At 40.4% G+C, this 12,146-nt stretch overlaps 1 protein-coding gene across 2 annotated transcripts; it reads right to left on the reverse strand.

The window, feature by feature from the left end:
- Positions 1-2,323: 2,323 nt before the first annotated feature.
- RIDA (reactive intermediate imine deaminase A homolog) lies at positions 2,324-12,043 on the reverse strand. Of its 2 annotated transcripts, XM_009638359.2 has the most exons (6): positions 11,927-12,043; positions 6,744-6,849; positions 6,116-6,170; positions 5,160-5,228; positions 3,497-3,552; positions 2,324-3,085 (listed from the first exon to the last, which is right to left on the reverse strand). In XM_009638359.2, exons 1-6 carry the CDS (start codon positions 11,989-11,991, stop codon positions 3,023-3,025), a joined length of 414 nt encoding a protein of 137 aa, XP_009636654.1. In that variant the 5' UTR covers positions 11,992-12,043; the 3' UTR covers positions 2,324-3,022. The 2 variants fall into 2 exon arrangements, with proteins under 2 accessions (XP_009636654.1, XP_035749791.1); XM_035893898.1 differs by lacking the exon at positions 5,160-5,228.
- Positions 12,044-12,146: the final 103 nt, after the last annotated feature.

Consider the following 12,146-nt stretch of genomic DNA (forward strand, 5'->3'; position numbering starts at 1 on the left):
GGAAGTAATGTGTTGTGGCTTGTTAGCTGCATCCAGCATGCATTTTTTTCAGGTGTTCCACTTAATTTCAGTCTCAGACTGTACCTTACTGTGGAAAGCAATGGTATATTCACATCCCTTTGTACTAGTGAAGACACCGAAAGGAGTTCTTCAAAGGACTTGTATCAGCAAATGGACAAGTCAGCATGCACACAAAAAAAATCAGAACTGCCATCTAGTGTTAGGTTCAAGGTTGAGAAAGAGGCAGCACAGCACAAGTAAGGCAGTGGAAAATAATGTGAGAGGTAAGGGGGGATAACCGTAGTGATTATACAAGGCTGAACTTTGCTCATGTACAGCACTATTGAAATCTGCTGCAAATAAGTGAAATATATTCCAACAAAGTAATTATGTCTGAGCAAAGCTGTAACAGAGAAACACAAATTGGGAATCTGTTTAAATGTAGCTCCATTCCATTTCATTATTTTTAATCATTCGTAAGTGAGAAAGTAAAGCAAACTGGCTCTATGTTTCCTAGAAAGTCATATTTATGTTAGTACTAGCTCCCTCCTAACAAGCCTGGTCGTGTTTTTTCTTAGATGGGATTGCTGCTTGAGTCAGAGCTGTAGAGCATAAAAGACATTAATAGTATAGCCAAGGAGAGAGAACAAGGGCAGAAGCTAAGACTAGTAAAGTTTATGTGTAGGAAGTCTATATGCAGAAAAGTCAGGTACTTTTCAAAGGTCTTGGAAGTTCACTGTTTGAATTACCACAAGCATTATCTTGCTTCTAATACAAATAAGTATCTCCCATTGTGTCAAGGGACAGCAAGATGATGCTGTAAAAAATCCATGCATCTGTACATACTTGCTGTGACATGATTGTTAATCTTTTTTCTATAAAGATAGAATTTACAAGCCCAGCAAAAAGCAGGAGAAATGGCCACTTCACAGCACATCTAGAAGGGGTAAATAGGGTTGACTCTTCTCACAACTTTCCAACTGCCGTTCTGGTGTACACTAAAGTGATACCAGGAACACATGAAAAATACAAAATACAGTTACTGCAATAGTACAACTGAAGTAATGAGAGCTGGAAAGCATGGCTGATGAGCAGGGAAGTAAGAAACCGCAAGTGGGACACTTAATGTTTATCCAGAGATGGAAGATGTTTCACACAATCTGGCTGTGGGACTGAGTGCAGGGGGATTTTCAGGCAAGGTGATATCTGCATGTGCCATGCAAACATAGACAGCAACATGGTGCTGCCAGGTTGGATTTTTCTTGCATGCTTACCATATGAATGTCATTTAACCAATTAAAAGTATGTGAGATGATCATCAATAGGCATTATACATAGAAGACAAATGACATGCACACAGGAGAACTTAAGTTTGGATTTGAGTTGTTGGACAGCTGAACCCACAGTATTATGACTTGACCTGTAGCAAACCAGTGTGATGCCCTCTCCTTCCTACACTGCTGGTTTTGTGGCTTACCAAAATTGAGCGAGTTTGGTCACACGAGGTGGGACTAGAAACAGATTCTGAAGCGCTCAGTCATGGTACTCTGGCATGCAAACAGCAGCCTCTGGAAGGAGCAGCCTACAGGATTTCCCCTCTCAGTACATTTGATAAAGCAGGTACATCTTTCTACCATGGAAGGGGCACGTTCTCCAAGCTGCTGTATATAGCTATTTTTACTTTATACACAAAGAAAGTGAAGATACAGTGACAGTAGCATCCCATATATAATGGGGTGGCCATTTTCACAGAAGAGAGCAAAGCAAAGATGTTGAGGTGGACAGACTACAACAGAAAAGAATTTCTGCTCATTTCCCCCCGAATAAATCAATACTGTGCTTAGCCATATGGCTGTGGGGAAGACAGGGCATCAACTCTACCGTGAGGTAGCTGACTTTCAAACTAGTTCCTTAAAAGCATGGTATCCATTTCTACTTGGTTAGAAGATAAATGCAGAGGGATGGGATAACTTCCTAGCATCACCAGTCTGACTTCTCAATATTGCTTAATCACCCCATCAAGCAGATGCTTCTGTCCTTAATGGCAGAGAGAAAAGTGCCAAGAACTGTAATGCCAGGGTAGCTGAAAGCTTCCTGGTTTGGAGGATTATTTGCATCCTTAACTATTAGGAGACACATAATAAACCTATTCTTTTGGTTTGAATTACTTATTATTGAGTAAACAAGATAGGGACTTTTTTGTAATGGAGTATCAAGGCATAACCAGGAAAAGAAAAGTTTGTTACCAGAATAGACAAGCACAGTTTTACAGATGCAATTATAATTTATTTTCATTAAACAGGATTTTTTTTTGGTGGTTTTGTTTTGTTTTTTAAATCAAACTAGTAAAAGTTCAATTACTATGCAAAAGACTATGAAAAAGGTTACAGGTAGAGGTTCATTTACAGCTGATTTATAAAGTTAGCACGTTATTTCAGAAAAGCATAATTTTCTTCTTTCTGAAATTAATATTAACTTTCCTAAGCAATTGCTTTCGTATGAAAAAAATGTAAGTCCCAACGATAATCTATTCTGTAAAGAAAGAGTTGAAGACAGTTCAGAAACAAAGTGAAAACGTATGCTAAGCAATTCAAGTGTTCTACTGTTTTCCCATTTGTCATTTTTTCTTATTTAAAATTGCTACTAAAAACCTATGATTACAAATCATTATGGTTTTCCGTGTCCAGATCACCCATAGTATAACTGTCATATGGTCACTCAAACGAGTACTTAGTATCTGAATATCCAGCCACCATCACGAAGTAAGGGCCCTGTCCTGCAATCAAGCTCAGCTGACTTTAGCAGGACTCCTGGAGGTTTCAGGGTTTGCCCGCATAGAGCTCACTGTGAGCTTGTGTTTTAGAGAATCCAAGGCCACAATCCAGAAGGAAGCACCTCTCCACAGGAAGTTTAGTGATTTCAACTGTATGTAACTGCTGATAGTCAACTGTAGGAATAGGATGTAAGGGAGAAGTATTAAATCTAAAACTGCTGTCGTAGGATATTCAGTCTCTATTTATAGTCAGGCTGAAGCATCTTGGAGTGGTCCCTGAATGGCAATAGCTTCAATCTCAACTCTGGCACCCTGTGAGAAAACAATGAAGAAATGTATTAGGAATTTAATATATTTATTTAACTAAGCAAGTGGAGGTATAACACAACCTGATAAGAACAGAGTGACATTATACTTCTGGCAGTTGTATTACTAAATTAGCAATGCTAAGTAATACTGAAAATTCACTTTACTCTTCAGTATCATAACCCCTTATTTCTAGTGTTGTAGCCATCTTCCATCATAAAGAAACCTCTCTCTCATATTCAAATCTCTTATGTGTGGGAATAAGACTGGTATACTTAGGAAAAAAAAAAGTACTTAAGAGTCTTCATTAAAAGAATTGCATTTGAAGCTATTCCAGCTTCCAGCTGTCAGAACGCTTCAGAAGAAAGGAACTTCAGAGAATTCTCTTTTTCTTTTAGTCAGAAAAGTGACACTTACTTTTGGCAAAGCGGCAACCTGATAGGCTGCTCTGGCTGGGAAGTTTGTCTTGAAAACTGTAATTTAAACAGAAACATCCACCAATTACTTAACTTCACTTGATAAAACACAGTTCAAAGTAATTTGTATAAAATGCAGTCATTGGAACAGTTTCAGGTTCAAGGCTACAAGGTCTTCTGTGCCAGCTATCATTTTCCCCCTTGTTGGTTTGTTGGGGTTTTTTTTTGCCATTGACTGGTCTAACATCTCAGCAGCATTCATCATCAAGAAGGCAGCTACAGTTGTGACCTAGCAGCCAGTGATAACTTGCATTCTGCTGACACTGCATGGCCTTAACACCAACTTGGCTGAAAAAGAAAGATTAAATCAGAACAGCGATCATCCAATTGCAAAGACCAAAGAGTGGGGGAGGGCTCTTTCACAGAGGGAGAAACAGGCCCCTGCCAAGAGAGTCATGAGCAAAGATCCCAGATTTGTCTAAAGTCAACAGGGGCCAACCTTATACCAAAGGAAAGCAGAGTTAAAATAGGCCCTTAACCTATTCCTCCATTTGCAGTTAAGCCTGGTACTCAAGGACATTAAAAGAACAGGGGAAAAAAAGAAGAAAAAAAAGAAGTGTATTAATCAAGATACAAGAGCTGAATGTATAGAATCATAGAATACTTTGAGTTGGAAGGCACGTTTGAAGGTCATCTAGTCCACCCCCCTGCCATGGGCAAGAATGTTCTTTCACTAGATCAGGTTGCTCAGGGCCCCATCCAACCTGAGTTTGAAGACTTCCAAGGAATTTGCATAATTAAATGGAAGTTTTACTAGTGAGAGTTAACACTAGGGACAGAACTTTTAATTTCAGGGTCCTGCACTGACAAGGCCAGATAACAATTCACAATCAAAGAACAGCAACAACCGCTTTCTTAAATTACAGGTAGCAGGCAACAAGTAACTAAGTATCCAGCTGGTCTTTTTTTACCCTGCTTAAATGCACACGAATTCCATTTGGACCTGCAGAAGACTATGTTGACAGCTTATAAATAAAAGACTTTGTTCAAGACCAGATGTTGCTATTTAATTAAAGCCCAAAGCTGTATAAATAAGGAACTTATGTGCATACTGTCCCAAATCCTTCTGTGCAACATAGCTCACTGGAATCACCTATTTCAGTCCACATTCAGTTTTGTCAACCAAACATTATTCTTTTTTTTCCTTAAGTGGAGCAGTGCAACTCAACCTTGTATAAAAAATGAGCCCTGTCCCATAACAATAACCCAGAAATCATTCAAAGATACATATAGACTTTAAAAGAAATGGAGATACAAAATCTGAAATTAAGCATTTGAAGGCTGCCTACAGTAGAATTATATTAGGGACAACACAGCATCTATCAAGGTGGAGGCATGGCAGATTAACCTGTAGGTATAGCAGGAGCTCATCTTCACACAACAGTGAGTTAGTGCGATGGTAGGACACAAATGCACAAGAAATTGGGCTGTGCTTGATCTGGTGATTGCAAATTATTATTTTTTTTTTTTAAATGCTGTATTTCTACTGGAATCTCAAAGAATCTGGAATTACATCATCTGAGTCATTAAAATACTTTGCTTAGTGTGAATATAATCTGTTCCACAAGCCATACTGGTAAAACAGAAACAAAAGATCTACTTACATTGTTTGTAAATATCATTAATATCATTGAAGTCCTTCATGTCTGCCATCAAAACCGTAGTCTTCACAACTAGAAATTACATAACTGCAGTTATTTTGGACCTTTGTCGTTTGTATAAAAGTTGAAAATCTTTAGTGCATTTCTTGCTTTTATTTCATAAATTTACCTCAAATATTCTAAACATTTTGAAAAGTTTTGCAAACAGATATTGACCATTAGGGCTACCACCTAGAGAACCATCTAAAAAATCTGAATACCATAATAAAACTTTAAGGAATTAGACACTCCTGGCTAGCTCTGAAGATATCTATTTTAAATTCTGTTCTAAGCCCAATTCTTCCAAGAGGCAGAGAACTGATAAGCAGGTTGAATAAAAAAGCTGTTGTAAGCCAACTGTTAGCAAAACCAACATCATATATATCTGCTGCCAAAAAAAAAGTCCATAAAAAGCCTGAAGATATAGTCTATGCTAGAATTTTTTACCCATGACTGCCCAAGCCAACATTAATCCTATTTTGGCTTTTTGGCTCCGCTAGAGAGTCCTCCTCAAAAAAAGACACTGAAAGGGCCTAGAATATGAACACCATAGATATAGACCTCCTTTTACCCAGAGCAAAGTCTAGGATGTTTAAAACACCTGTAGTCAGTTGCAGCTCTGCCTATAGCTAAGCTTCACCAGTTAGAATTAAAATATTAGCACTGTGGACAGGAACTTACGGTGAGAAGTAGCGTCCCATTGATACCCATCATAAACACTTACACGTTGATTTATTTCTTTTCTTTTTTAACCCAGACTCATGATTCCGTTTGTCTCGTTCAGGTATTGTTAAAAACTGCACATTTAGCAAACAGCTTTTTTTTTTTTTTTTTTAAAAGGTCGTGGTTTGGGTTTTTTTTTTTTTAATCCAGGTAGGTAAAAACAACCGCTTGTTTACCACCATCACTGCAATACTTACCATTGCCATAGTCACAGCCTGCAGCTTTCAGGATTTCTCCCATGTTTTTTAGAGCCTAATGAAAAATGAGACAAAAATCTTTAAGTATCAGCTGGGTTATATTTACGTAAGTATGTAAATATGAGTTGTAATCTGGCTACATCCGTGTTATAGTATAAATTCACCCAGTAAATCTTCAACTGTCATCAGTAAGTAAGCAAAATCAGAAACAGATTAAAAAGTAAATTAATAAAAGGGAGCTTTTAATAAACCACAAATATTAAACCATCCATTCGTTAGATGTAAACGCATGACATAGCGCCATCTCATCCTACCTATTACCTCACGCAACCTCTTTGCTGCTGGGGGAACAAATCTTTCCTCATCTCAAAGCCAGGGTTTTTACTAGGGTCTGAACCTTTGTTACAAACAATGATTCTTTCCTACATGAAATACAGATTCCTCCCCTGACCTCCACATTGTCTGAGTGGAAAATGACAGGGATAGGATGGAATTACTTCCTCCTGCTTTTCCCTTATCTTGAAGGATGTGAAATGCGCTCTCCAGGGTTGTTTAATTTCTCATAAGTCCATGTTAAACTAAGCACTCGCCAACTCTATTACAAGTTTATTGCTAGAAGACATCTCACCTGCTTAGCTTCTTCCTTTGCCCCTCCAGAGACAAGCTGACCGGTGGAAGGTTCTATACCGATCTGTCCTGCAATGTACATCGTCCGGTCTACGAGCACTGCTTGGCTGAAAACATAAGTGACATTTTAGGTTTAATGTTTCCCCATAGAAATATGTAACTATCCGAAAGCACACTTCACATTTTCTTCAGTAGTTTATAATATCTTGGAAAGATAGAGGACTTAGGTTATGCATGCTCAAGTCTGTACACGCAGTCACACGTTCAATCTGCTTATCTTTGGGAGACCTGGGATTTGGCCTCAAGTTGCACCAGGGCAGGTTTAGGTTGGACATTAGAAAAAATTTTTCAATGAAAGGGTTGTTAAGCATTGGAATGGGCTGCCCAGGGAAGTGGTGGAGTCCCCATCCCTGGAGGTATTTAAAAGACAGGCAGACGAGGTGCTTAGGAACACAGTTTAGTGGTGGGATGGCAGGGGTAGGTTAACGTTTGGACTTGAAGATCTTAAAGGTCTTTTCAAACCTAAATGATTCTATGATTAGCTCACCTAAGGAAAGATATAGCTACACTATAGCATAGCTCTGTTTTTGAGGTAATAAACCCTGTTTCTTGGAAAGGCAAAAGACATGAGTGCAGCAACACAACACTAAACACAGCTACACAGATTCCACACTGCAGATAGCACAGAGGGGAGGCAGAGTAAATAAATGTTTTTTGCACCTGCTCAGATAAATATTCTATCCCAGTTTGATAGGCAGACAATACCTTTCATCTACATCTCAGCTGCAGAGTAATGAAGATTAAAAAGAAAAAATTCTAAAGAGAGTTGATTAGTAAATTTACCATTTTCTTCTCAAATGGGCGCCACGATAAATGAGTTACAGCTGTGAGGTGAAGCCCTGCATGCTAGTTCTCTGGCATTATTCCTCCAGAGTCATGAATTTGGCCTATCAGCACACCACCTTGATCGCTCCATTCCCAGATTGCTCTCCTCTCACAAAATAACCTGGATGACCTGTTGGCTGGGTTAGTTCAGAAGAATGCAGAACTCAAGTTATTTGCAAAACATTTTTATATAAATGTCAGGTGTGCTTTTGCTGAAGTAGAGTTGGCAACTATTAATGTGTCTAATTACCACAAAGAGATTAAAAGATTAAAAAAGAGAAAGATTTAAACTACCTAGCAAACATTAAGCAAGAGACATAATTTACTTCTCTTCAGCTGGTAATTAAAAATATTTCGCAAAGAAATTAGAGAAAGATTATTTTGAAAGTGTTTGCAGTGTGTCAACACTTTTCCTTATCTCTTACCATTCTATAAGAAGATGTGTTTTTCTGACAGCTCAACGAGCCTCTCAAGTTACACAAACTATAGAGTTAAGCACCTCCCTGAAGCATCTAAATTAGGAGGTGGGCTTCATTTTAATGTCAATGGAGGAATAAAGGCACTCTTTCAGAGAACATTTTCATTACATCTGTTTTCTTAATTGAGATTAACTCAGTTGGATTGGCTCAATCCATTGACTTCACAAGGGATCAACCTAATTTAGGGACTCAGTAAAATTATTACGGTTAGGCAATCTGAACAGTGCCATCACTCCCATTTTCCATTTTACCCCTGTCCTACATGCTCCTGTAATTTCGTAAGGGGAAAAAATAGCCAGTAACTTATCTGATATAGTAATATATCTTACATGGTGACTATTTTATCTATCTTCAGCTAACAAAACTGGAGCAAATTGCAGAACTACACCATTTAAAGAAGAGAAACCAGTGAACAAAGTAGTTTTCTAGAAAATGTGTCTATGAACCAAACACACACGCTTCTTTAATTTTATTTTCTTTCCTACCACATCCTGCTTTGTTTGAGGCACAGGCCCTCAGACCACAAACTTCTGTTTCTGCTTGAAGCACAGAGAACCATGCAACAAGAAGGTACGAGCACTCTAAAAAAGGGAGATTGTCTTGTACTGCTTACTATAAAGCAAATGACACAATGAAAAATTTATCCCAACAAAGGCCTTCCAACAGTTGTAAATCATGAATAATTGGGGAAAAAACAAGCTGAAGCTTTCTGATACCACTGCCAGATCAACATCTGCAGCAGTCTTATTGGGTCCCCTTCTCTGCTCCTCAACTTTCTTCTCTTCGTATGCATACCAGTGGAATCCTCCATTCACTGAGACTATTAATAATTTACCAGATATATGGATTTGATGGGTGGACTGTTTGCTGGATGAGGAATTGGTTGGATGGTCACATCCAGAGAGTAGTGGTCAACAGCTCAATGTCCAGATGGAGATCAGTTACAAGTGGTGTCCCTCAGGGGTCCGTATTTAGACCAGTACTGTTTGGTATCTTCATCAATGACAAAGACAGTGGGATATAGTGATGACACCAAGCTGAGTGGTGTGGTTAACATGCCTGAGGGACAGGATGCCATCCAGAGGGACCCAGACAAGCTCAAGAAGTGAGCAGCCCTGCGGAGAGGGACTTGGGGGTACTGGTAGTTGAAAACTGGACGTGAGCAAACAATGTGCACTTGTAGCCCACAAGGCCCACCATATTCTGGGCTGCATCAAAAGAAGTGTGGCCAGCAGGTCGAGGGGTGTGATTCTGCCACTCTGCTCAGCTCTGGTGGGACCCATCCAGCTCTGGAGCCCGCAGTACAGGGAAGACATGGACCTGTTGGAGCGGATCCAGAGGAGGGCTGCGACACTGCTCCTATGAAGAAAGGCTGAGAGAGTTGAGGTGATTCAGCCTGGAGAAGAGAAGGCTGCAGGGAGACCTTATTGCAGCCTTTCAGTACTTAAAGGGGGCAAACTTTTTAGCAGGGCCTGTTGCAATAGAACAAGGGGTAATCATTTTAAACTAAAAGAAGGTAGATTTAGACCAGATATACAGAAGAAATTTTTTTACAGTGAGGGTGTTGTAACACTAAAACAGGTTGCCCAGAGAGGTGGTAGATGCCCCATCCCTGGAAACACTCAAGCTCAAGTTGGATGGGGCTCTAAGCAACCTGATCTAGTGGAAGATGTCCCTGCTCATTGCAGGGGGCTTGGGCTAGATGACCTCTGAAGGTCCCTTCCAACCCAAACTATTCTATGATTCTAAAGGGTATACTTCTACTGCAGTCAAATGCATGAGTGAAGCTCAGAGAAACTTCAACTACATAAACTCCAATGACACTTTAACTGCAGATTTATCCTGTAACCAGAGGCAACCGTAGCTACTCTTTAATCTCTGATTCAGCAGAGATCTGAATGTGTGCTAAAGTCATTCCATTTTCAGTATACCTAAGTGCATAACTGCATGGACTTTATGACTTTAGAAGAACATCATCCATCAAAGAGATGGTGTTAAGCAGCATGCTCTTTAAAGACAAGCACTGCAAGGTTAATCAGATCTTCTTTATACAAATGACTGTTGATTAATACAAGAACAGTACCTCTGCTGTGTCTTTTAAAAAGTTTCATATCATTAATGAGATGTATATATACACACACATACACACTCACATGTATGAGTCTTTTTATATATCTACCTACCTATCTCAAGGTACTGGAAAGTGGATGCAATAAAGGAAATATAAAGATACATTAAAAATAGGTCACCGAAAAGCATACTGAAGGGCTGGAGCAGAACCAGGAATGCAGCCCATACATCCCATTTCTTCATTCCATATTAAGCCCTCATTCCTCTGTTACCATGCTCAGACTCCACAGCAGAGATGTAGCAGTTATTTCTTGTGTAACTTTTGCTCAGTGGACTTTGGCAAGTTTACCGAAACCCGATAAACTAAGTTAGCGATAAACTTGTTGATGTTAGACCCGTCATACAATTAACAGGCTGCATAATAAGCAGTATTTCACCAAGAACTACCAATAAGCACAAAATGTTGGAGTGCAGTTAATCCACAACAGAAGTGGAGAGCTATGTTGAAGGCTAGGCCAGCTGGGGGGTGTGTGTGCGTTCAGCTGAAGAACTGTTGCCTTCCCATGTCTTAGATATCCTCCTAACTACAAGCAATGCCAGGCCCCTGGCTGCAATCCAGTTTATTGTTTACAGAAGTTAACCTTCATGTCATGTCCCTCTGCTTCTACACTTCGTATTTCTCCATCTTCATAATTCCTTTAAATAAAAACCAGTTTGAAGCTCAGAAAGCGCAGTTTCAAAGTAATGGAGACAAAAATGCACCTGGAAGGCACTAAGATGCTCTAAATGGAAAAGTTTAAACCAAAGGAGTCTGTGTTTTTATGGGAAAAGAAAGCCTGAAAGCAGAATTAAAAATACTTAGAAATTGCCCTGGTAAAAATGCCTCAGTACCTTAGATATAAGAGTCTACGACAGTTGTTGAACTTTTTTTTCACATCCAAATAGCAAAGAGAAACCTTTCTCCAATTGAAACCAGGATTCTTTTTAAAATGACATTCGGAACTGTTGCAATTAACAACTTGTGAAAATGTCAAACAACATCTTATATATTTTTACAGGAGTTAGTTTTCAGACTGAAAATCATTTAAACTTCCTGGCAGTCATGTTCAAAATAAGAAAAGATTTGCAGTTCCCAGGCAGTGAACCCTCCAGCTGCCAAAGCACGTCCTGGATGGGGCTCAGCCTCCACTGTCCATCGCCTCCAGAATCAACGTTCACTGCTAACTTCCCTATGCAACATGTTTTTTTTCGAGGCAAGCATTTTTTTTTTCCTTGAGAGGAATCATTCTTTCTCTTGCTTTTTTTTAATTTTATTTTTAATTTCATTCACTGCTTATAGAATCATAGAATCATAGAATGTTTTGGGTTGGAAGGGACCCCTAGAGGTCATCTAGCCCAACCCCCCTGCAGTGAGCAGGGACACCCATTTCAGAATCATTTTTCCAACCTGACTTTTTGAGAGACATTTTCAAACCTCACCTAAAAAGGTCGGGACCCCTCCTTCCCCCGTCAGGCTGACGTTTGCCGCCAGCACTGCAGACCCACTCCTACTGCAGGGCCCCAGGTGTCCCCCGGGTCGCCTGGGGGGAGGAGATCGGTCCCTGCTCGGGGGCGGGGGGCCACCCTCGCCCCAGCCCGCGGGGCCGCCTGACAGACCCCCCGCCAGACACCTTCTCGAAACCCTACCGGCAGCGCCTGCTCCCGCTCGCTCCTGCTTCTTCCAAGAGACCTCCCTCGCGCTGAGGCATACCTGTAGGGACCCAGCGCGGCAGGGGCCTTAGCAGTGCTGATTATTTTCTTCAGGAGTGAGGCCATTGCTGCTGTTCCCGCTGCTGCCCGCCCTCTCCTGCCCGCTCCTCAGCGCCCCGCAAACCCTGCCTCGCACCGCCCTCCCCCTCACACACCCCGCAGGGGCTTCTGGGAAATGTAGTCCCGGGAGTGGGTGGGTGGGTGGTTGCGCCTTGCGCATG

The sequence above is a fragment of the Egretta garzetta genome, unplaced genomic scaffold, assembly GCF_000687185.1.
Source record: "Egretta garzetta isolate BGI_Z169 unplaced genomic scaffold, ASM68718v1 scaffold154, whole genome shotgun sequence".
In the NCBI taxonomy this organism is placed as follows: Eukaryota; Metazoa; Chordata; class Aves; order Pelecaniformes; family Ardeidae; genus Egretta; species Egretta garzetta.

Bases quoted from the DNA above. Each gene is read 5' to 3' on its own strand.
- RIDA (XM_009638359.2), bottom strand. From the start codon at position 11,991: ATGGCCTCACTCCTGAAGAAAATAATCAGCACTGCTAAGGCCCCTGCC. The intron at 5,229-6,115 runs GTAAGTATTGCA...TGTAATTTCTAG, and splicing joins AGGCTGTGACTATGGCAATG to TTGTGAAGACTACGGTTTTG. The intron at 3,553-5,159 runs GTAAGTAGATCT...TTTAAATTACAG, and splicing joins TAATGATATTTACAAACAAT to TTTTCAAGACAAACTTCCCA.